General features: G+C 44.0%; 1 protein-coding gene and 1 long non-coding RNA gene across 2 annotated transcripts; one reads left to right on the forward strand and one right to left on the reverse strand.

Annotated features, from left to right (window-relative positions):
- Window positions 1-5,177: 5,177 nt before the first annotated feature.
- LOC148043723 (lectin BRA-3-like) lies at window positions 5,178-19,803 on the reverse strand. The gene is made up of 6 exons (XM_087723839.1): window positions 19,770-19,803; window positions 19,555-19,653; window positions 19,004-19,090; window positions 10,993-11,144; window positions 6,254-6,369; window positions 5,178-5,410 (listed from the first exon to the last, which is right to left on the reverse strand). Exons 1-6 carry the CDS (start codon window positions 19,801-19,803, stop codon window positions 5,254-5,256), a joined length of 645 nt encoding a protein of 214 aa, XP_087579965.1. The 3' UTR covers window positions 5,178-5,253.
- Window positions 19,804-22,116: 2,313 nt separating this feature from the next.
- Window positions 22,117-23,664, forward strand: LOC148043724 (uncharacterized). Its single transcript, XR_015697802.1, has 3 exons — window positions 22,117-22,312; window positions 22,503-22,613; window positions 23,492-23,664. It is a non-coding gene; the product is annotated as an uncharacterized LOC148043724 (long non-coding RNA).
- Window positions 23,665-25,651: the final 1,987 nt, after the last annotated feature.

Consider the following 25,651-nt stretch of genomic DNA (forward strand, 5'->3'; position numbering starts at 1 on the left):
CAAGCCCCTTTGTGGGTGATCCTCCCAGGAAAAACATTGTAAGAGGATTAGAGATTTTTTTGGGGGGGGGGATGGAGGCGGGGTAGATGGTTTGCAGACAGAATTTTTGGGGGGAGAAACATCAGTACTGCAATTTTTAAACAGATACATCAGTTTCAACAAAATGGGGACATCACAGATGAAGGGGGGAACTGGATTCAAAAGCTTCAGAAAAGGGATGGACAGCTGAAATCATTTAAACAGACAGTAAATGCAAGAATGATTTTTTTCTTCTAAATGAACTTAAAATGTTTCCTCGTAAACTTGGGCTGTATTTAAGGGTACAGAGAAGGAAGGAGAAAAAAATAAAATAAAATGAACCGTTCCTGTTCTTGCTGACCAGACAAACACAGTTTAACAGTTTTTTTTTTAACAGTTTAAAATTGTTATACATGGAACATGGAGACTGCTTGGAAAGATGATTTAATCGTGAACAGGAGTACATGGTTTGAGGTCCTGGGCAAAAAAAGAGCACATGGATGAAAAAGAGAGCGATTTATACCCTCTCTTGGGGCCCCACTGTGGAGCTTCCTGTTCCTCTGTAAGAAATGTATTCTGATTGGTTGTCAGATTCCCTTGGGGTAATGCAGGGGTGGCTTTATAGATTCAGAGTTGGTATTTAGCAGGTTCTGACCAGTTCTGGGAAACTGGTAGCAGAAGTTTTGAGTAATTCGGAGAATGCCACCTCTGACTGGCCCCGCCCCCATCTATTCTCTCTTGAGTCCCAGCTGATTGGGAGGAAATGGGGATTTTACAGTATCCTTTCCCTGCCATGCCCACCAAGCCACGTCTATCAAGCCATGCAACGCCCACCAAGCCACGCCCACAGAACCAGTAGTAAAAAAAAATTAATCCCACCACTGTATAGGTTATCTTGAGTCCCAAGCTTGGGTGAATCTTAGCTGGGTGTTGTAATCTTCCCAGGTGTCAAGTGGTGAGATGGGTAGAGGGCTAATCCTATCATGTGCTGAGGGCATGTCTTAATCCCATCACTCTGAAGCTGAAGTGGGGGGGGGGGCAGGCCAGGAGGATCAGGCTTATTCTAATCTCTGCAGGAAAGACGTGCCATAGGACGGATATTCTGGCAAAAATCGAACTATTAGCGACTCTGTAAGTGTCAATAATAAGTGCTATTATTCTGACTGTAAACCGCTGAGAGAGGGCTGTAAAAGTCATGTGAAGCGGTGTAGAAGTCTAAGTGCTATTGCTTGCTCGGCAAACTCTTTGTCACTTGAGAAGAGGAGATCTCTCAGGGACTGTAATCCATCTCCCGCTGGCAAATGCAATGTGGGCTTTCCTCCTAGCCGGGTCACCATTTCCCACTTGAAACAAGGATGAAGTCTGTCCGTATGTTATGAAATTAAAGAGTTTTCATTGTGTCTTCTGCCATGACCAGGGAACAGTTATCAGTTTTCTTCCTTTTTTATTTCAAATTGTCCAGTCCAGTTTGTGTCCAGTTAATATTTCCAGCTGTCTACTGCAGGGGGTGTCAAACTCGATTTCATTGAGGGCCACATCAGGGTTGTGTTTGATCTTGAGGGACCAGTGTGGCCATGGCCACCTCGACATCACTCATGTTTGGGGGGGATGTGATGGCTTGAGTGCTTTGCCAGCTAAAATGGGCTCCAGAGCTTTGGCTGTGATGGCCTCCTGCAGCTCTCCGCCAGTGAAAATGGAGTTCGGGCGAGCCACCCACAGCCCTCCCAAAATCTCTTTTTTGCTGGCAGAGGCAGCACAGGCTGGTCCTTCACTGTTTCCAGGGTCAGGCCAAATCTATCCACCCCACGGGTCGATCCTGCCCTCAGGCCTTGAGTTTGATGCTCCTGGTCTATTGGATTCACAGGTTGGCCCAGTTCTTGATGCTGTTTCCACTGTTCAATTTTGTCTTCTCAGTCTTCAGATGTATTCTTTATGAATCAGATTATTAACTTGTCTGATGTTATCCAGAAAGGTAAAATTCCTAGATATTTGTAGGCTCCTGATGGGTTCTTCCATTACTGGTCATGAGGTTAGCCTAAGGTGACCAGATTTTCAGATTGGTAAAGTGGGACACCTTTGACCGGGGGGGGGGGGGGGGGGGCTTGATTAAAAAATTTATACGGAGCAACAAAATTTTTCATACAACGCAAAAATAGTATTGTAATATTTTTTTTATTTCAGCATAACTACAATTTACAAATATAAATTGTAACTGTTGCCAAACATCAAAATTTTGATCACGTGACCATGAGGATGCTGCAACGGTCGCTAAGTGTGAAAAATGGTCACCACTCACTTTTTTCAATGCCATTGTAACTTTGGTCACTATACCACCTTTCTTGCCACAGTTCTTAAGTGAATAACTGCAGCTGATATTTTGTATTTTGGATAGAATCTTTTTAAAAATAGTCTAAGACAATTTAAAAAAAGAATCCACACAGAATGAATTGAAGTAAAACATTTCAAACTATTCCACACAGAATAAATTGAAGTAAAACTATTTTTAAAAATTCTATGCACAATATATTTCAAAGTATTGTGCATAGAATTTTAAAAAATGGTTTCACTTCAATTTATTTTGGATAGAATCCTTTTTTAAAATTGTCTTAGACAAATTTAAAAAAAGATTCTATCCAAAATACAAAATACCAGCTGCAGTTATTGACTTAAGAACTGTGGCAAGAAAGGTGATATAATGGGCTTAGTGACCAAAGTTACAATGGCATTGAAAAAAGTGACTGATTACCATTTTTCACACTTAGTGACCATTTTCACACTTAGCGACCATTGCAGCATCCTCATGGTCACACGATCAAAATTTTGATGTTTGGCAACAGATTCGTATTTATGATGGTTTCAGTGTCCTGGAGTCGTATAATCACCTTTTGACAAAGTCAAATGGGGAAACCAGATTCACTTATGTTATTAACTTATCAGCTGCAGTTATTCACTTAAGAACTGTGGCAAGAAAGGTGATATAATGGGCTTAGTGACCAAAGTTACAATGGCATTGAAAAAAGTGACTGATGACCATTTTCACACTTAGCGACCGTTGCAGCATCCTCATGGTCACACGATCAAAATTTTGATGTTTGGCAACAGTTAGAATTTATATTTGTAAATTGTAGTTATGTTGAAATAAAAAAAAAATTACAATACTATTTTTGCGTTGTATGAAAATTTTTGTTGCTCCGTATAAAATTTTTAATCAAGCCCCCACCCCCAGTCAAAGGTGTCCCTCTTTACTGAAAATCTGGTCACCTTGCTTTTTAGGATGCGTCTAGATTTGCCATAGCTTTCCTCCCCAGGAGCAAGCGTCTTTTAATTCCTTGGAATTGGGTATGTCTAGTTTAATGAAAAGAAGGACCGAGCTATTGTATTGTGGTTGCTGCAATTAATATACTTAATAACTCCATTTTTATTCTTTATTTTTTAATAATAATTTTCATAACAGTTGCTCCTGTTTTTGAAATTACTGTTTTATATTATTATTTTAGTGGATTGATGTCACCCCTCAGAGTCATTTCTATTGAGATGTACACATTTGAACAATAAATGTATTTATTTTCATATTTAAGGAAAGGCATCATCTATAAACTAAGTAAAAGTGTAGCTTCCAAGATGTGCCCTTGGGATCTTGAAGTTGGTGGGAATCTACTCAGAGATTAATTGAGGAAAGCTTAATAACAGGGAGTTCTTAACTTAATTCCACACAGAATAAAACTATTTTAATAAATCCTATGCACAATAAATAAAATATTATTTTAAAATACATTAAAAAAGAAAAGAAAAAAACCCACTTACCAGTAGGCAGACACTCCAAGTCAATCCAGAATGATGTAGATGTTAATACAAAGAACTGAGCAAATTAAAATGGTTAAATAGTCCCAGGGAAATATTTTTCAAAGAAAAAGGAAGAACACCATTTTTCTCACACGAGCAGACCTCCAAACTCTGTGCCCCTCCCCTCCAGAAAATCCAGGAAGTAACAGTTGCTTCCCTCTCTAGCCAGGTGTTTCCTGCAGCTCTATGGTAATGGGTCATTTTTTTCTTGCCCCGGTTAGGATTTCTTAAGCAAATCCACTGGGCTTTCAACATGAAAATAGGGACTTTTTTAAAACGCGGAGGGACAGGGGACAAATTGTTATAAAGCGTGATTGTCACGCTGAAATCGGGACGTCTGGTCACCTTAGGTTAGCCTTCCTAATTGCTACTAAAGCGCATTGCTCTAGGTCAGGGGTCGAACTGTATTTCATTGAGGGCTGCATCAGGATTGTGTTTGACCTTGGAGGGGCGGGGGGCATGGCCAGGGGGCATGGCCAGCTTGACGTCACTCATGTCAGGGGAGCCTCTGGAGGCCTGAGCACTCTGTCTGTGAAAACAGAGCCCGGGAGGGCCACACGCAGCCCCTTGAGCACCCTTTTCGCTGGCAGAGGCATTGTGGGCCAGTCCTTTGCTGTTTCCAGGGTGGCCCCTGTGCCAGATCTAAGCATTCCACGGGCCTTGAGTTTGACACCCGTGCTCTAGGCCAAACTCCATTGCTACATCTGCGCCACCAACACTTGCGATGTTTGTCAGTGATGGGATTTGGAGTTCTGATTTTTCTAGAAAGCTTCAGGTCATCCACGTAAAGCAAATGTGAGGTTTCATTCATTTTTTGGGGGTTAACTTCTGACTTCCTTTGGTGCAGTACAATAAAATAATAACATCAAAGCTCAACTTTTTACTTTTACAAAAGAGTATAAAGCAACCATTTCTATAGCAAAAAATAGGTAAAATTAAAAATCTTCATTCTTTTCCGCCAGAAGCACCAAGTCATTCTGGGCAAAAAGCCAGACTGATATTCATGAATATAGGCCTGTAAAACCTTCTTTAATCTTTCTGCCAAAATTTATAGTCATTGTTCAGTGATGAAATTGCCCTATAATTCTTTATCCTTGTAACATCTTGGCCTTCCTTCAACCACTAAGGGATATGAAGAATGACACATTACGGAACAGAAAGAAGCTAGTTTTTGTATTATTATTGTACTGTATTGTAGTATTGTGTAACTTATCACAGTCTCAATACGTTTTTTCAGATGGTGTAAGTAAGATATATTTTGTCAAGATGATAAGGACAAGTAGGAAGCTTGCAGAGAAAAGAAGGTTGGCAAAATTTGCTTCCCACAATGCATTTATTAACACCAATGCAGCTGAGTTGGGACATCTTATAATCCGTTTCCACCGTCTTGAATTAGTAGAACCACTGGTCCTTTGGGCCCATCTTACAAATAAAGGCTCTTGGGGAGGCACAATTATCATCATTCCAAAGGGCCTTAACTCTGCCAGTAGGGAGGATGGCAATGCAGAGTTCTTCATCTCCACCATTGGGTTGACCAGTACTCCAGTACCTGTTAAAGGAACCAAAATACTCATCAGCCTCGATCTAGATATGTAGATCTAGAGATACAAGTATAGAGATCTAGGTTTAGATCTAAGTCAATCTAAAGCTTTCTCCTATCACAATCACAATGGGTGATTGTTAGATTAAGGTTTTCTGCCCATATGAAATAGAAAACTTGTTAATGGCAAATTTACAGCAGGGCATTGGGGGACGGGGGGAGTGGCTACTTGAAATTCAACAGGAGGTCCATAGGGACTTCTAGTGGTCAAGGGTAAGGGGAGATGTAAGGGAGGGTAAGGGGTTATATTTCACCTTGTCAGATCTGCAGCAGAAGTTGATCTAATAAAAGAGAATCTTTGTAACTCAGGGTTGAAATGGAGCTCTCTGAGCTTGATTGCTTTCTTGCAGACATTTCATTACCCATCTAGCTAACATCATCAGGGCTAAGGTCATCACTGATGGTGTTACCTAGTTTGGGTAACGAAACGGCTGCAGGAAAACAGCCAAGCTCAGACAGCACCAAGGACCCTTCAGAAGAGGATCTGTTCCCAGAAAGCACGTGGCCTGCTGCAGCCTCTGGAAACCATTTCAGGACAAGGGCCACTGTACACTGGCTTCTCTTACCAACCTTCCCCAGGCAGGGAAATGTCAGCCTCTGGTTAGTGGTGGATTTATTTACCAAATCGGCCTTGCAAAGGCTTAGCTCAGGACAATGCTTGTAGATGCAAAGGGTCGGCCAACCATGTCCCTTCGGATCCAGGATAGAACCGGGAGGAACCCACCTCTGGTGGTAGGCATGACACCCTGATGCACAACTTGTCACATAATTACATTTTGTTTCAAAACTTACAAAGATTGTGCCCCATATCCAGCTGTCCACAAGAGACCATTGTGAGCACTAGAGTTCTTATGAAGTCCAATCCAATAGTCCACGTTATTTTTAACTGACATGTCATCTATAAAGCCCTTCAGGAGAGAAAATTACATTAGATAGATAGGTAGGTAGGTAGATAAATAGTTGGATGGATGGATGGATGGATGGATGGATGGATGGATGGATGGATGGATGGATATATTAGGGTGACCAGATGTCCCGCATCTGGCGGGACAGGCACGCCTTCCCATAATTTTTCCCGCGTCCCCGGGCCGTTCTCTCTCTTTTTTTTTTTAGTATGAAATGTTTTTATTTTCCATTTTTCATTTTCATACATTCACATATACTGTGCATAGCTGGGGCCATACAACATTAAACAATAATCACAGCAATTCCTCTTGTCAACAATACCCCAAAAAATAGAAACCCAAAATACCTCTTCCACTCTCCATACACCTCTTTCTTCCGCCCCCTCCAACTTTCTATCTTCCCTCCATCATTCCCCTCTACCCTACTTCCCCTCCCCCTCTACCACTCTTCTCTCCCAATCCACTCCCTCCCTTCCTTCTCACCCTCCCTCCCATCCTCTCTCCCGCCCTCTCTACCCATCTTTCTTCTATTCCACTCCTCCTCCCCTTGGTGTATTTCTACTATATGTCAATGTACTCAACTTGTCCTATTTTTACAGAGAAATTAAAGAGAAACAGTATACATATGGAGTCGCATTACATTGAAATCTAACACATAGTACATATCCCCCCTCCCACCACCCTCCCCCCCAACACCCTCCCGATTTCCCAGAGCCCTTCTTCTTTTCCTTCCCCCCTCCCTCCTTCCTTCCTCTCCTTCCAACTCCTTGCAACTGGCAGCGGCGAAATCGTAGTGATCCGAAGGGTTTGATGGCTGGCACAATGAAGGTCTTCTTCATCTCCTTGACCTCCGCAGCATCCCCCATTTTCCTCCCCTCCCCCACCCACTGAGCCTCTTCCCCTCCCCTTCCTCCCCTCCCCCTACAAGGGATCTACATGGCTCTCCGGCCGGAGGAAGCCGTGCGCGGGGGAAACGGGCATCTATCAAAACCCCGAATCCCGTCTCGGCCTCGGTGTGGCCGCGGGAGAAGCAGCGAGCTTTCCCTGCTGCATAGGGATGTGGAAAAAGGGCTCGGGCGTGCGGGGGGGAAATGGGCATCTGTCAAAGCCTCGAATCCCGTTTCAGCCTCGGGTGACTGCAGCAGAAGCAGCGAGCACGTGGGCGACGCTTCACCGGGAGCGACCTCTCTTTCCCTGCTGCATAGGGATGTGGGGAAAGGGCTCGGGTGCCCAGTTTTCTCTCCCCCCTTATTTCCTTCTCTCTCTCTGCTCTGGGAAAGGAGCAGCGCTCCGGCGAGCCCCGAGAGATTCCCCCATTCTCTCTCGCTCTCGTTCTCCCGGCCCTTCCAAGCCGAGGCGGCGGGGGTGGGAAGAGGAGTCCGAGGGGGAGGGTCACTCCCGGTGAAGCGTCGCCCCCGTGCTCGCTGCTTCTGCCGCAGCCACCCGAGGCTGAGACGGGATTCGGGATATTGACAGATGCCCGTTTCAACCCCGCGCGCCCGAGCCCTTTCCCCACATCCCTATGCAGCGGGGAAAGCTCACTGCTTCTGCCGCAGCCACCCGAGGCTGAGACGGGATTCGGGGTTTTGACAGATGCCCGTTTCCCCCCCGCGCGGCTCCCTCCGGCCGGAGAGCCATGTAGATCCCTTCTTCTTTTCCTTCCCCCCTCCCTCCTTCCTTCCTCTCCTTCCCACTCATTGCAACTGGCGGTGGCGAACTTGTAGTGATCCGAAGGGTTTGATGGCTGGCACAATGAAGGTCTTCTTTATCTCCTTGACCTCTGCAGCGTCCCCCATTTTCCTCCCCTCCCTTCCCCCACCCACGGAGCCTCTTAAGAGCCAAGGTGGCGCAGTGGTTAAATGCAGCACTGCAGGCTACTGCTAGATCAGCAGGTCAGCGGTTCAAATCTCACCGGCTCAGGGTTGACTCAGCCTTCCATCCTTCCGAGGTGGGTAAAATGAGGACCCAGATTGTTGGGGGCAATATGCTGACTCTCTGTAAACCGCTTAGAGAGGCCTGAAAGGCCTATGAAGCGGTATATAAGTCTACTGCTATAAGTCTACTGCTATTGCTCTTCCCCTCCCCTCCATCCCCTCCCCTTACAAGGGATCTACAACCCATGCGGGAAGTTTGGGGGGGGGGGGTTGCATCTTTTCCCTGGCTTCTCCGAGCTTCGTTCCTCCCGCTTCCGCTCCTTCAGCTCGAGACAATTACACACACACACCCCAAAGAATCCTAGGCACACAAACAAGCAGCTTCCCCACCATGGGCTTTGTTCTTAACCGACAGCGGGCAAAGGGAATAGAGAGAGGTGGAGGCGAGGCTAACTTTTGCAGGGAGAGCAGGAGCTTGGCCGACCGTGGAAAGGTGCCCTGGGGCTGGGATCCAAGGTGCGCTTAACTAGGCGAGGAACTTGTGTGGACCCCCCGAGGTGTGGGAACTGAGGAAAAGAATAGAGAGGGGGGCGTGTGGAGAAGAAGCGTGCCGAGTCCTAAGACACTGGTGATCTGGGGCTGCTGTAAGCAGGCACTGGGCTTCGGGGGGGGATGTGCAAAGCCCCCTCCTCTAATGCTTCTGGCTCTTCTAAAGAAGGGGGTCTGGGGGGCTTGTGCAGACCCCTCCCCCTTATTCCCGCATCTCCTTGCAGGAATCCCCAATCGCCAGTGTCTTACGATTCCAAATCCCATCGCAGGAATCCCCACTCGCCAAGATCGTAGGACTCCAAGTCCCATCCCATCTGCTTCTAGATCTCCCTCCCAAGCTTCAGCAGCCTTGATGACAGCTCGGCACACTTCTTCTTCTCCACACGCCCCCCTCTCTATTCTTTTCCTCAGTTCCCACGCCCCGGCGGGTCTGCACAAGTTCCTCGCCTAGTTAAGCGCGCCTTGGATCCCAGCCCTGGGGCACCTTTCGACTGTTGGCCAAGCTCCTGCTCTCCCCGCAAAAGGTAGCCTCGCCGCCGCTTCTCTCTATTCCCTTTGCCCGCTGTCGGTTAAGAACAAAGCCCATGGTGGGGAAGCTGTTTGTTTGTGTGCCTGGGATTCTTTGGGGGAGGGGGGTGTAATTGTCTCCAGCTGAAGGAGCGGAAGCGGGAGGAACGAAGCTCGGAGAAGCCAGGGAAAAGATGCAACCCCCCCCCCAAACTTCCCGCATGGGTTAAAGTAGAGCCTCGGGATGCCTTCATATGGAATCTCCCTCCTTCCTCTCGGCTTTGACCTAGGGAGATCCCAGGCGCTCCCGCCACCCAGCTGGAAAGGAGGAAAATCGCGGGGTTGGGGAGAATCAGTGAGCCGGAGAAGGCTGTGGGTATCTCCGCCATACACTCAGACGCCAGCCCTGCTGCTGCTGCTACTGGGCGGGAGCTCAGGGGCGGCGTCCAGCCAACCTGCTGGAAGCCTGGCAACTGACAATGGCAATCCGTCTTGCTTTCCCACTCCGCTCCTCTTTCCCAACGCAAAGGTAGATGGACGGAGAGATAAGGCAGAAGAAGGGAGGGCAGCCGATGCCTCGACCGACAAGAGGCACGTCCTCCGCACCCTTAAAATCCCCATTCCCTCCCCACTCCAGGGGAAGGATACTATAAAATCCCCATTCCCTCCCCACTCCAGGGGTAGGATACTGCAAAATCCCCATTTCCTCCCCCCTCCAGGGGAAGGATACTATAAAATCCCCATTTCCTCAATGTGATCACTGTCTATGATCCGGTTCGTGATGGAAGGAGGCAGGAAAGCGCGGGGCACCGGAGAGCTCACCCAGCTGTATTTCTTTTGTTAATTTATCCATTTCGGCACAGTCCATAATTTTTCTGTATAATTTTTCCGTATAAAATTTTTAATCAAGCCCCCCCCCCCCCCCCCCCCCGCGGTCAAAGGTTTCCCTCTTTACCAATCTGAAAATCTGGTCACCTTAGGATAGATGGAGGATGGGACAGTGAGAGAGAAGGAAAAGGGAGAGGGAAAGGTAATATAAAGGTGATTGCAAATTAAGGTTTAAGGGGGGGAGGACATATGTGGCCCCTGATTCCCCCTGACCCCACTAAGGACTGACAGCCTCTCCCCTTCCCAACCAGCAGTGTTTCTGAAGTTTCGGGGGCTTTGAGCATCTATGGGTATAAAGCAAAGGTAAACAGGGGTGCTATGACAACTTGCCACAGTTCATATTTTGGAAATTATTTTAAATAATTAAATTGAATTGTCCCACACAACTTTTATTGTGGCAGGTTGGCCATGGCGAGTTGTCCTGTGACCAGTTGGCTGTGGCAAGTTGTTATATTCCACTACAGGGGACGGTCCTTTTATGGAAGATCACAAGGATGAGGATATGAGGAAGGGGTTTCAATCAGATAATTTCTACCTTCCCTTCCCTTTTTTGTTTCCCTTCCCATCACTCTGCTTTCCTTTCGTTTCCTTTTGTTTCCTTTCTCCTCTCCTCTCCTGTATCTATTCCTCCCTTCTGCCTCTTTTACTCTCACTTGCTCTCCTTCTCCTGTGTTAGGAATCCAGGCAGTTTCCTAGTTGCACCCATTTTCAACAACCAGGCAACTTATTTTCATTCTGGAAAAGTAATTGAGACTTTTTCATGAAGCAGCTATTTTAGAAAAAGGGTGACATATATGCCTGTACTCACTTGTTCTTCACCATATCTACAAGAAACCAAATCTGCAGTATGCCTCGCCGTACAGTCATCACGAGGCTCCTGCCAATTTTTTCGTGTTTTAGAAAAGAAGTAGAGATGTTTTTCGAAAGGTTGCCAGTCTGGAAGCATTTCAATAAGAATATCTGTGAACCAGTGGAGAAAACAAAAGGACAACATTAGTTAGTTCAAAAATCTTGTAAGCATATTCTAACATTAAAAATCAATTCATCATTCAAAGTTAATTGTGTACTTCTGTTGGAGCACAGTGCTCTCCCTAAAATTTCAAAACTGTTTTCTGTATTTTTTTATTTATTAAGCTTATTGGCCTCTTATCTCATGGTTCAAGGCATCTCTGAATGGCCATGCTCTTCATTGTTCTTCCATGAGGCACTGTTCAATTATTTTACTTTTTCAAATTATTTTAAATAAGAATAAATAAAAAACTGCAGCACTTTCTGAACACCATCGGCATTGACAAATGGCCATCAGTCAATTGCAAAAGGCAGCTTGACTCCCAACAGCTTACATCCTGCGCTGATTTCTTTCACATCTTCAAACAAGCACATCTACCTATCCCAAGTCCTCCGGAAGGACAGAACAGGATAATAATAACAACAACAATAGTAATAATAATAATAATAATAATAATAATAATAATAACAACAACAACAACAACAACAACAACAACAACAACAACTCCGCTGTTGCCGGTCCCAAGCCCGGATGAGAAAGGAGGAGGGTTGGGGTCAGGTTGGCAACTGGCCCCATAAAAAAAACCCGCCAACCCATACAATATGGTGAAAGAAATGAATAAAAATTTTATACCGCATCGGTCGTCGCGCGGGTTAACAAGGACCGCAGCGGATGCTGGGGTTCCTGGACATCGTTCGACAAGTGGGCTACAAGTGGACCAGCCAACAAAACGACAAAAATATAGTGCAGATGAAAACCGTGCCATAATGGCCTGTTACTACAACTCAGAGCCAGAAAAAAGAGGTTATTTAAAGCGAATGTATAAATCATGGAAAGAACAATATCCAGATTCAAATGTTAGTGAACAACGACTAGCAGATCAAAGGCGATTTATTATATGGAATAAAATGTTTAGTGAAGTTGAACTAGAGGAAATTAAGGCAAATTGCAAAACTAAAAAAACAATATCACAAGCAGAAATAACTGATATTCAAGACACAACTAAAGACATTATAGTAGAACTCCCAGAAGAAGCTCTCGGGGAGGAAATAACACCACCACCACTAGAACCAGTTATCACTGAACCAACTGATGAACTAACTCAAAAACAAAAAGAATTGAAGGATAAGATCATGGAGCATTTTCTGCTTAATGAGGAAAGGCAACGTTTAAAATCACTAACAACTGTGCCTAAGAAAATTTTGGCCCTTATCATGAAAATGGTTAATGCAGTGTTTTCAACAATTGAATCGGGATCCATCTTGGAAACGAACCAGTTAATGTACAGCGCAGCTGTAATAGTCACTAATGAATTAGGCATTAAAATCAAAGTACCTAGTCACACAACAGAAAAAGCATCAAAGCCAAAGTGGAAAATCCGATTAGAACAAAAAGTCAAAAAATTAAGGGCAGATGCTAGTAACTTAAAGAACATGCATGAGCAACAGCTTAAAAACAACAAAACCATAGATCGGCTAATCAGAAGATATAGATTGGATACAAGAAACATCAATGAAGCTGTAGAGATTGTAAAACAGCGGATAACAGCAACAGCTAGAAAAATTGAAAGATATGAGGCACGAATCATCCAATATAAACAAAATCAGCAATTTCGATCAGACCAACGGCGCTTTTATCAAAGTCTTAATGTGAATGGTGACACCAAAAGTGAAAAACCAGAAAAGCAGGCCACAGTTGAATTCTGGTAAGAATTGTGGGAAAATGCAAAGGACTACAATAAGGAAGCAAAGTGGATACATGACTTTGAGAAAACCATTGGCAACAAACAAATGCAAGTATTAGAAATAACAACTGAGATGGTTAAAAATCGAGTAAAAAAGGTAAAGAATTGGACATCACCTGGAAAGGACCAATTACATGGTTTCTGGCTCAAATATCTGACCGGTTTACATGCAATATTGGCCAGGCAACTGAATGAAATTTTACAAAAGGGCCAAATTGATGAATGGTTGACAATTGGAAAAACATACTTGATTCAAAAAGATGCAACTAAAGGAACAACACCTGAAAACTACAGACCAATAACATGCTTGCCAACAACCTTCAAATTACTCACAGGCATTATTGCAGATAACATGATGGATTATTTGGAAACAAACAACATCTTGCCAGTAGAGCAAAAAGGCAACAAAAGAAGGAACTTGAATATGGTCTGGATTGATTACAAAAAGGCATTTGACTCATTTCCACAGTTGGATCATAAAATGCTTAGAAACAATTGGCATTAGCAAAAATATTACATCCTTTACTGAAAAGGCAATGAAACAGTGGAGAACTGAGTTGGCAGTAGGGAGTGAGAACTACGGAATGGTTAATATCAAGCGAGGAATTTTCCAGGGTGATTCACTTTCACCTCTTCTCTTCATTATCGCAATAATCCCACTATCAGTAATCTTTTAAAAAATGAAATTAGGCTACCAAACAGCCAAAGAAGCTGAAAAAATTTCTCATTTATTATATATGGATGATTTGAAACTCTATGGAAAGTCAGAAAAAGAAATCCAATCACTGACAAACACAGTCCGAGTATTCAGCACCGATATTTCAATGCAGTTTGGCATGGAAAAATGTGCCACTGTATCCATAAAAAGGGGCAAAATCACTGCATGTGAGGGAATTGAAATGCCCAATGGCCAACTAATTAAATGCAACAAAAATGAAGCCTACAAATACTTAGGCATTCTGCAGTTGGATAACATCAAGCATGGAGAAGTAAAAGCTATTGTCAGGCGAGAGTACACCAACAGAGTTAGGAAAATTTTGAAATCTAAATTGAATAGTGGAAATACAATCAAGGCCATAAATACCTGGGCAATACCAGTTATAAGATACACAGCTGGTATAGTTAACTGCACACAAGCTGATTTGGACATTTTGGACCGAAAAACCAGGAAACTAATGACAATGCACTACAGTTTACATCCACGTGGTGATACTGATAGACTCTACCTGCCCCGAAAATCAGGTGGCAGAGGATTATTAAAAGTGAAGCAAACAGTTGAAGAAGAAAAACATGCACTGGCTGATTATTTAAAAGAAAGTCAAGAACATCTATTAATCGAAGTAAAGAACAAAAATCTACTGAAGGCCCAACAGACGAAACAAGAATACAGAAAAGATGTGATAAAATCAAGAATGGAGAGTTGGCAGAACAAAGCACTGCATGGCCAATTTCTGGAAAAAATAAAAGATAGAGTGGACAGTAAACAAACTTGGTTATGGTTAACATCAGGTATATTAAAGAAAGAAACAGAGTCACTAATCCTGGCTGCGCAAGAACAAGCTATCTGCACAAATGCCATTAAGGCCAAAATCAAAAAATCCTCTGATGATGTCAAATGCAGACTTTGCAAAGAAGCTGATGAAACTGTTGATCACATCCTTAGCCGCTGTAAAAAAATTGCACAGACTGATTATAAATTGCGGCACAATTCAGTAGCACAAATGATCCATTGGAATTTGTGCAAAAATTATAATATTAAAACAGCAACAAACTGGTGGGAACATCAGCCTGAAAAAGTCACCAAAAATCAGATGGTCAAGATCTTCTGGGATTTCCGTATACAAACGGACAAAATACTGGCGCATAATGCACCAGACATCACACTGGTTGAGAAAAATAAGGTCACAATCATAGACATCGCAATACCAGGTGATAGCAGGGTCGCCGAGAAGGAACATGAAAAAATAGCAAAATACCAGGACTTAAAAATCCAAATTCAACGACTATGGCACAAATCAGCAATGGTAATTCCAGTGGTAATTGGCACACTGGGTGCTATTCCAAAAGCACTGGAATTACATTTAAAACAGTTAAAATTGACAAAATCACCATCAATCAAATGCAAAAAGCCGCACTGCTTGGATCTGCACGCATATTACGAAAATACGTAAATACGTAGGGGATAAAAATGGGGAAAAAGACATAGACAAACAATACCACAATTTTAAAAACAACTCAACAGGCACACCATTCGAGCGGGGACAGGAACTCATCAGCCCCAGGCCTGTCAGAACAGCCAGGTTTTAAGGGCTTTGCGGAAAGCCTGGAGGGTGGGTGATAGTTGTTCAAAATGGCTGGATCCAGGGAAGGTTTCTTACGGAGGGGTCTCACCCCCACATCCTTTAAGGGGTGCGGGAAGGATCCCTCCCGAAGAGAGGTGTTAACAATCCTCTGGAGCCAGCCACGTGTCACCTCCCTGCTGGCCAAAACCGGCCAGGAGGGACATGGGTCCAGTAAACAGGTGAAAGCACTCACTGCTCCCATAGCCTTGTCCACTTCCTCAGGAGCGACAAGTTGAAACTCGCTCCATAAAATCCGATCAGGACCTTCCCCCGGCACCTTGGCTGGTACTGTCCAAGTGGAGTCCAGGTCTGTCTGAATCCGAATGATTTTATCCGACAGAAACTGAACATATTCCTCAGCTCTAGCCTTTAGCGGTTTGTCCGTATCCCTCCCTTTCAAGATGGAGCGGGCTATCCTAAACAAGGCGGCTGGGCGCGATTCTGCGGATGCGATAAGAGTGGAAAAATGCGCACATTTTGCCGCCCGTATCGCCACTAGATAAGTCCTAACAAAGGCTCTTAATTGTGTTCAGTCGGATTCAGAGTTACTAGCCCTCCAACGTCGCTCTAGGCGTCTCTTTTGGCGCTTCATCTCCCAGAGTTCCTTGGTAAACCAAGGAGCCCTCCTGGATCCACTGCCGCGGAGAGGCCCTAAAGGCGCAATCCGGTTTAGAGCCTCTGCCACCGCTATATTCCAAGCAGCGACCATGGACTCCACCGGACTGTGGGCCAGAGAGTCAGGTATCTCACCAAGTGGTGTCTGAAATTCCATCAGGCACCTGGGGCGGAACCACCTAATCGGTTCCACCTCCCTACAGTGGGGGATTGGTTTCCGAAAGTCGAGCCTCACCAGGAAGTGATCTGACCATGACAGGGGTGAGATCTCAATGCCCCTCAAACCTAGATCACATCTCCACTGCTCCGAGAGAAACACGAGATCGAGCGTGTGACCCGCTGTATGAGTCAGACCCTGAATTACCTGGGTCAAGTCCATGGCTGTCATGGAAGCCATGAACTCCCGTGCTCCATCAGAGCGTTTGCCGAGCGACGGCAGGTTGACATCCCCCAGCACTATAAGCCTGGGGAACTCAACTGCCAGCTCGGCTACTGACTTGAGGAGCACAGGTAGGGCTGTTGTAATGCAGTTGGGAGGTAGGTACGTTAGTAACAACCCCACTTGACCCCCAAGGTCCAACTTCACCAGAAGGGACTCATACCCAACAATCTCCAGAGCAGGGATCCTGCGAGGAGCTAAAGACTCTCGGATGATGACTGCCACTCCTCCACCCCTTCTCTGGTGCCGCGACTGATGGAGCACCCGAAACCCTTCTGGGTACATTTCAGTGAGGGGGACTCCTCCCTCATGGCCCAGCCAGGTTTCAGTAATACATGCCAGGTCTGCCCCCTCATCTAATATTAGGTCCTGGACCAGGGGAGCTTTATGAACCACAGACCTGGCATTTAGCAACAGCAGCCTGAGACCAAGGCCCTGAGAATTTTTGCCATCTGGTCCTGGAGTGGAACTGATAGGGCTGGAAGGGGGATCGCTGTAATGTAGCAAACCCTCCTTCCCCAGTAATGGCTAGCCCTATAGCTCCTGTCAAACCTGCCTCTCCCAACAATGACCGGGATGCACCGGCCCATCCCGGCACCCGTCGGCCCCACTTCCCCTCCCATAGCCTCCGTTCTCCCCGGCAGGCCATTCAAACCACACATTCTGGGACGAGAGGTAGATCCAGGACCTCATCCACTTCTGCTTCTGCACTCAGTGGAGGGGGCACCAGGTCGCACTCTCAATCCCCTCATACACACCGGCCAGAAATTCTCCGCATGCATACCCCACTAATAGTAAAATATTAAGATATACAATAAAAACAAATAAAAATTTAAAAATTAAGTTTAGCACACGTGGGAACATTCTCTCAACCATCCATACCTACATTCACTCCTACACGCAGCAAACAAAGATGGGCACCGTTCTTAAGCCGTCAGGCGGTTGGCACAGCTTTGAGATAAATAAGTTAGTAATAGTACAAGAGAGGAAAGTCTTTGCGCTCAGAAGCGCAAAGATGAAGATAAACTGCAAGAAAAAAATCACAAAGTACCGGAACTTGCAAATTGAAGTTGAGCGACTGTGGAAAAAGAAATCGTGTGTTGTCCCGATTGTAATTGGAGCCCTTGGAGCAATACCCAAAGGGCTACCTCGCTATTTGGAAATTTTAAATTTATCAGACTTGAACATTCTGACTCTACAAAAAACCACCCTACTTGGAACAGCTTATTTCCTCCGACGTTACCTTAACAGTTCCTAGGTCCTTGGTTAGAACTCGAGCTTTTGAGATACCAACCAGCCCCAAAGGCTGTGAATCTCACCAAAGATTAACCACGTAATAATAATACCCCTCCCCCCATATTTCATTATAATTGTTTGCTTTAATCATCCCTTTTTAAAATATATCATTTGTTGCCATACTCCAAATTTCATTATACCACTCATTTCTTTGAATATCCCAATTTCGTCCCCAATACTTAGTCATCACTAATCTAGCTGCCATTATCAAATTTACAATCAATTCCTCTTCTTTTTTGTTTCATTTATATCCTGTTTTTCCACAGTAATGCAATCCTCGGTGACATATCTAAATTTACATTTGTTCCACTTTTCAACAAAATGTTTAAATTTAGGGGTTACTCTTATGGAAAGAAACTTAGGACTTCTGCCCTAAAACTAAGACTCGACTAATGTCTCGGAATAAAAACTAAAGCCAATACAGGTAGTCCTTGACTTATAACAGTTCATTTAGTGACCGTTCGAAGTCACAACAGCACTGAAAAAAATGACATGTCCTTTTTTCACACTTTCCCCCATGGCCATGTGATTTCTCGGTGGCAGCTCCGACCCTATGGAACGATCTCCCCGTGGAGATTCGTACCCTCACCACCCTCCAGACCTTCCGCACAGCCCTCAAAATCTGGCTATCCTGCCAGGCCTGGGGCTAAAGACTGTAACCCACCCGAATGGTACGAATGTTGTGTTTTTTAATGACTTATTGTCCTATGTGTTAAATGTTTGTTTCCCCCCCCCCTTTTCGAGTTGTAAGCCGCCCTGAGTCCCCCCAGGGAAAAGGGCGGCATATAAATAAACTTCTGAATCTGAATCTGAATCTGAATTTACATTCGGAGGATTGACAACTGGTTCATATTTATGACAGCTGTAGACAGCCCTCAGGATCATGTGATCACTTTTTGCAAACCTCTGAGAAGCAAAGTCAAGGGGGAAGCCAGATTCACTTAACAACCATGTTACTAACTTAACAACTGTACTCATGCACTCAACAAATGTGGCAAGAAAAGTCATAAAATGGGGAAAGCTCACTGAACAAATTTCTTACTTAGCAACATAAATTTGGGGCTCAATTGTGGTCATAAGTCGAGGACTACCTGAATGTATTATTGCAGGCTCAATACAAGGGTTACTATTTAGCATTCTTCAACTTTGCTGTCTTGTTAATTATATACCAGAGGTTTAGACTATATATCTGTGCAAAAGGAACTGTGGATATAGAGACAAAACTTACTAGATATTTGGAAGCATCAGGTATCATAAACTTTGGTTAGATGTTTGAAATTAAAGATTATAGACCACTTTGAGATTCCAGAAATGCTTCAGGAAAGGGAATTTCCAATTGCTTATTCTACAGGATTGCAGACTTGATTAACTTACCCAGTTCCCTTTGTAGCTCTTCGTTCTTTAAGGTCCAGTTCAACAGATGCAGTGTAAGGAGATGAACCGCAGCAAGAATTTCCAAGTCTAAAACATACAGCAATTTAAGTCAAGAGATGTGAATTGAAAATCTACAGTAAATATCAAATCATGTCCCAATTCTTTTAGATGTGAAGTGATTAAAGGGACCACGAGAGAAGAAGATGAAATCCTGGAAGATTTTGAATGAAGGACAATTAACGAACATGAGATCTGCAAAATCCTCATCCATAATTATCGCTCTACATTTACACCTTTGAGGATGATCTCTTCAACGGGCAGATCGGGGTGGGAGCCGACCTCAGAAAACATTGAATTTATTACGTTGGCAGCTCATTCAACGGAGGGACCATGTTTCCGTGAATCTTGCCTCAGGGCCATGTGCAACAGGATGTTACTCCAGTCTCTCAACTGGGCATAACCTAGTTGCACCTTCTCGAGCCCGATCTTAAAAGCTGGCCCGTTGTGTTGCAATCAAACAGCTGTTTCTGAACTGCTGGATCCTTGCTTACCAGTCTTGCCCTGTAAACTTGGATCGTAATCCACAGCAAATTGTCGAATTGAAGCCACTGCCAGTATAAGGTTCTTACCCTTATTCAATTCACGTTTGTCTGTAGCAGAGAAAGAAGAGAAAGTCAGGTGCTAAACTCCATCCCAATGGTTGTAACTGAATATATTAATATTTTTACTATTATAATCTGTGACAACCTGGTGGTCAATAGCTCACGGTCTGCCCTGCAGAAGAGGTTGGCTCTTGACATGTGTAGCACTTTCCCTCCGTTGAGCTTTTTCCAGAGGTATAAAGAACAAAACCTCTGGAAAAAGTATATAAAATAATTCTGTGGACTTGCCCCATCATTGCCCAATGTCTGTTTGATTAATTATGAGACCTCGACTTACAGTTTACACAATTAATCAGTGGAAAGTCTTCCCTCCAAAAGTTTTGAATGCTCCAACATCATTTTTAACACTGTGGTCATGTGTCTTTGATGGCGTCTCTCCATTTTCTGGGTCCGCCTCATGTTCTTTGACCTTCTCCTCTTTTTGTATATGTCATGTAAGGTATAGAATCCCACGACATCCTCTCCAAGTGAGCAAACCACTGTTTTGGCTGGTTTTTTTAATGTAGCTTAAGATTGGTTCTGTGCCAATTCTCTTATGGTCTCATTTCTGATTTTATCTCTTCTGGTAACTCCAGCAGATTTTCTCAAACCTCAAATTTCCATGGTGACTAACTTTTGTTTTGTTTTGTTTTGTTTTGTTTTTGGTGTCCATTTTTGGCCCTGGTAACAAAGGGTGGGAGCGAATCTGCATTGGATGAGATCCTCTTTGTGCTCATCATTACTTATGCTGTTATGCTGTGATATTATTAGCCACCTCAGTTAGGATGTTTTTCAAAAGAGAAATTGTGTCATTGTAGTTGGTACAAGTGTCAGAGGATTTGGGATGTTGATTTACAAAGAAGTTGAAAAGAAGTTACTAAAATATCACCAAAACTATTTTTCCCTAAGCAGGCAAAGCAGAGCCAATAAAGTTTTCCTGAGTGAGAATGAGAGAAACTTAATGGTCTCCTGGCCTAATTCGTTGAAATCGAATGGTAGCAATAAAGGAGAACATTTGCAGCTCAGGGTTGAAATGAGAGGTCCTTAGTGCTCTCTGAGCTTGGTTGGTTCCTTGAACACATTTCGTGACCTAACTAGGTAACATCATCAGTGCAAGTAAGAAGTGGGGTTTGCTCTCAGTTTATACTCAAAGGACTAGAATACAGAGCCTTTGGGGCATGGGGAGAAAATCAGTGCTCCCGTTAAAGCAGGTTCAACAGGACCTTCAGAGAAAGCCTTTCTCAATCTCTTGTAAGAAGACAACTTACACAGAAAGAACATCACCACAGCAAGAACGAAGAAGATGGTTACCAATATTTTTGTTCTTCTTTTGCCGTCATCTGAATCCAGGTAGTCACTGAATCGCTCGAAAACATTCTTTGGCGCTGAAAGAAGACAAATGTGTCATTTAATCATTTGTGAGGGTGAGCCTTCCTTTTCCCCTGACCCCTCCTCTTTCCTGCAAGGTGGTCTCATGCATTCCAGGCACAGGACCCCTCCCTTTGTCCTTGCACTTAGGCCCCTGAAACAATCTTTCTATGGAATTGAATAGTTTGGGAGAACACATTCTCTGGACTTAACCTCAATGGAGACGTTATGGAAAAGGAGGCAGCATCTGCAATGCTTTCTAGAAAGTGGTAGGAAATCAGAAGAGCATAATCAACCTACGTGGTGGTTTGGGAGGTGGTTTGGGAGCCATTTTATCTTCTTAGTCCAAATGAACATTCATCCTGTATTAGAGTTTTTAGAACATGACACAGATTAATTAAAAAAAATAAACCATATATGTTCAAAAATACAATATACTTCTTCCCCTGGAGTTTTATCTTTTATGTCATTAAAAACCCAGAATTGAAGAATCTAGAGCTCTGCATGGACCACCCAACCCATATGCAGCTGGGTCCTCAGTCTGCAAAGTATCTTAACTGGCCTTGTAGTGATCCTTGGACTACTTTACTCTGGCTGATTACTGACCATAGAGCCTTTCCTGCAAAACCGTAACTTTCCTTCCCGTTATCTAGCATGTGAAAAAGAGAATGGCTGCTAGGACCTCCGCCTTCCTTCTCCTTGATCAAAATAAGAGAAAAGGTTTAGGATCCTTAGATCACTACAAGGAAACTGAGCCCTGAAATCTTTGTAGAAATCAGCGGAAGGGTTTTCAAATGGTGTGAGCATAAGTAAACCACATCTGAATCGTTTTCACAATTGGTCTGCGATCTTTCCACCCATCTTCAAGTTCTCTCGTGAGCCTACATGAGATCTGCATGCATCCAGACACCCAATCAATAAGGCAACTTTTAGATGTGCTTACGGGTTCAAGAATAAAGGAAGGAGATGACACAGAGGATATCCTTGTTGCTACCTGAAGATTGAAATCAGACTGCCACTTGTCCAGTGCAATGACCAAGTGGAGCTCTCTTATTGTATCGTATTACATCACAATGGCTTAGTCAACCAATAATCAGTCAGCACAGCAGCCACATGTGAAGGAGAGTGCCCCAGGGATGCCTGTAACTCAACCAGTTGGACTTCACCCCACCTCATTCATATATTCCCAACTCAGCTCAGAACTTCTCTCAGCCTTCCATTGAGTTGATGATTTTCCTGTCCAGCTGCTATGATGCTAATCACTCTTGGAACCTTTGTTATGTGGGACATCTAGCAGCAGGTAGAAGCGCTGCTATGACTTTCCCGGAAAAGGCAGCAGTGGGGGATGGCTGCAATGTAACAACTAGACCCATGGAACATGAATGAATGACGTTTGAATGATGAGCTTCTGAGAATTGTCCACATGTGGGCCTTTGACTATACCAGCCTATTGTTTCTTCTACTTCAACATCTGCTTTTCTTCCTGACAGGTTCCTGGACTCTGATTTGACCTTTAACAAAAGCAAATTCTGCTGTTTGAAGTGGTTAATGGTTTTGATCATCATGGAATTTTGCATCAAAATCTGGATTTTTTAAAAAAGGTATACAGTATATATAAAACAGGAAGAGAACAGAATCCTGCATCTGCCGAGATAAGACATCCATAGCATTGCTTAATTTGCCAGGGGCAGAAAAGTCTAATTAGCACTACCAAAAGTGCTTAGATTTATATAGTGCTTCACAATGCTTTATAGCCCTCTCTAAGCGGTTTACAGAGTCGGCCTCTTGCCCCCAACAATCTGGGTCCTCATCTTACCGACCTCGGAAGGATGGAAGGTTGAATCAACCTTGAGCCTGGTGAGATATGAACTGCCAAATTGCAGGCAGCTGACAGTCAGCAGAAGTAGCCTGCAGTACTGCATTCTAATCACGGCACCGCCATGGCTCATAATTGATTTAATGCTTCACACAGCACAGCAACAGATGATCTCACCCAATGCCTTCATGAGGATATTGAATAAGAGTGGAGAGAGGACCAAACTCTGCAGTATCCCACATAGCAGCTGCTGGGAGTGGGATCTGTCCTCTCCAATCACCACTGAATATCAGGACTAGAACAGGCTACCTGATGAGGAGATGAAGTTATTCAGTCAGTCAGTCATGTCGGGCTCTTCTTTAAGTTGTTCTATGCTCTGGCTTTAAGGGTCACCTTTGAGGGTATCCACCACTGTGTTCTTTGGTGGCCTGGTTTCCTTTTACCGCTTTTATTGTGTCTGACTCTTCATGGTCCATACTAATCTCCCTTACCCTCCACTGTCCTCCCAGCTTTGGTTGGCCCGTGGTAACATTTTATTGATTTAATTTACATGACACCAAATCCACATAATCTCTTGGCGATTTACATATATAGTTGTCTTAGGGTGATGCAGCTCCTCTAACAATTGTTGCATTATTTTAATTACTTTGTCTTGTGTTGAAGGCATGAACAGACAGACATAAACAAGTAATTGGAGACTGTCAAAGGAATTCTCCTTCAATCTCAGAAGCTCGGTAGTGATGGCGGGAAAGAGGTAAACAGTGTTGAAATGACCAGACGATTGTGTCCTCCCCCTTTTTAAAGGGGCATCACACATATTTCATGCAGGCAACAAGGACCCGGATTTTAATGACCCTGATTCCATTATCACTCGATGTCTCCCAGCTTCTCTTTCTGGCTTCTTCGATGCTGCAATGGTCATAAGTGTCAAAAATGGTCATAAATCATTTTTTTTCAGTGCCTTTGCAACTTGAAATGGTCACTAAGCGAACTGTTGTAAGTCAAGAACAACTTATAAATCATAATAGAATTATCTTCCTGTCCTGGGTTTGCTTAATTGGGACCTGTGCATTCTAGGGTAGAAGCCTAAAGCCAGATTTGACTATCATCCTGAGAGAGAAGCACCATGAATCCTGAAAAGGAGCATGCTAAAGGACCCGTTCTGCTCTTTATACTTAAGGTGACCAGGCGTCCTGATTTTGGCGGGACAGTCATGATTTCTAACAATTTGTCCCGTGTCCCGCAGCGTTTTAATAAAGTCCCGATTTTCTGGCTTCATGTTGAAAGCTTTTACTTCCTTTTATAAGAAAAGATGACCCAGTACCATAGAGCTCCAGGAAATACTTTGGCTAGAGAAGTAGCACGGAGGTTGGAGGTCGGCTGGTATGGGCAAAATGGTGGCTCCTCTCATTATCAAGGTTTCTTTGAAAACTATTTCCATGGGACTAATTTCACCATTTTAATTTGCTCAGTTTTTTGTATTAACATCTACATCATTCTGGATTGACTTGGAGTGTCTGCCTACTGGTAAGTGGTTTTTTTTCTTTTCTTTTTTAATGTATTTTAAAATAATATTTATTGTGCATAGGATTTTTTAAAATAGTTTTACTTCAATTTATTCTGTGTGGAATAGTTTGAAATGTTTTACTTCAATTTATTCTGTGTTTATCTACATTTATTCTCCTTAGTTTTCTTGCAGACATTTCATTACCCAACTAGGTAACATCATGAGTGCTAGAGGGAGTGGGGCTTGCAAAGTGCAGGAGAGGAGGAGGAGGAAGAAGAAGAAGACAGCTATTGGAACCTTGGGCTTGGATGATCTATGTAGTGGCTGGCTTTCTTGCAGGCATTTCGTGACCCAGCTAGGTAACATCCTCAGTGCAGAAGGGAAAGGGGTTGCAGAGAGGAGGAGGAGGACTGTGGGGTCCTTGGAGCTCCCTGAACTTGGTTGTTTTCTTGCATTCGTTTCATGGCCCAACCAGGTAACTTCCTCAGTGCTAGAAGGGAGGGGGGTTTGCAGAGAGGAGGAGGAGGAAGAAAAGGAGGAGGAGGAATCTTAAGCACTATTAGTTGTCTTCTGCAGATAATTAATTCAGTGGTGGGTTTTTACCAGTTCAGACCGGTTCGGATGAACTGGTAGTGATTTGGCAGCCTGGGTCGCTGGAACCAGAAGCGACCCAGACCTGCTACGCCCCCGAACCGGTTCTCTGGGAGGTGCCTATGATGCCACCATCTTGTTTTTCGCTTCTAGGCATGCGCAGAACAATTTTTATTGCACTGTGCATGCATACACAGCGTGCATCAAGGGCATGGCACGCGCACGACCGAACCGTCAGTAGTGCCTGCCGGAACCCCTCCCTGAAGTCATTGAGCTTAAACATGCAGGGATCAACCCAGGCCCACCATCCAACAAAGTGAACCGGTTTTTTTGTGTTAAAAAAATGAAAATGACCATTACAAAATGATATTGAATTACTAATTAAAAAGTACACAAAAAACAAAGTCGAAGGAGAGACTCAATGGGCCACCAGGTCTTTTTCTGACGTCAGTTTTCAATATTTTTTGAAGAACAGGTTGTCCCACCCCAGTGGTGGGTTTTAAAAATTGTTTAGAACCTCTTCTATAGGTGTGGACTGCTTTGTGGGAGTGGCTTGCCAGCCATGTGACCGAGTGGGAATAGCTTGGTAGTCATGTGACTGGGTGGGCGTGGCCAACTTGTAAAATGCAGTGAAACTCACTTAACAACGCTCTTGCTTAGCAACCAAAATGTTGGCTCAGAAACTCTGGCATTGAAGTGTGCAAGTCTTAAAGCTATCAAGTTAC

Source organism: Thamnophis sirtalis, unplaced genomic scaffold, assembly GCF_051295495.1.
Source record: "Thamnophis sirtalis isolate CommonGarterSnake01/CBP01778 unplaced genomic scaffold, rThaSir2_p1.2 scaffold_10, whole genome shotgun sequence".
Lineage (NCBI taxonomy): Eukaryota > Metazoa > Chordata > Lepidosauria > Squamata > Natricidae > Thamnophis > Thamnophis sirtalis.

What these genes read in the sequence shown, in the direction of transcription:
- LOC148043723 (XM_087723839.1), bottom strand. Translation starts at nt 19,803, where the DNA reads ATGTCAAGAGCCAACCTCTTCTGCAGGGCAGACC. An exon ending in CCTCTTCTGCAGGGCAGACC is followed by an intron (nt 19,654 to 19,769) that starts GTGAGCTATTGA and finishes TCTCTGCTACAG; the next exon opens with ACAAACGTGAATTGAATAAG. An exon ending in GGATATGGGGCACAATCTTT is followed by an intron (nt 5,411 to 6,253) that starts GTAAGTTTTGAA and finishes TTCCTTTAACAG; the next exon opens with GTACTGGAGTACTGGTCAAC.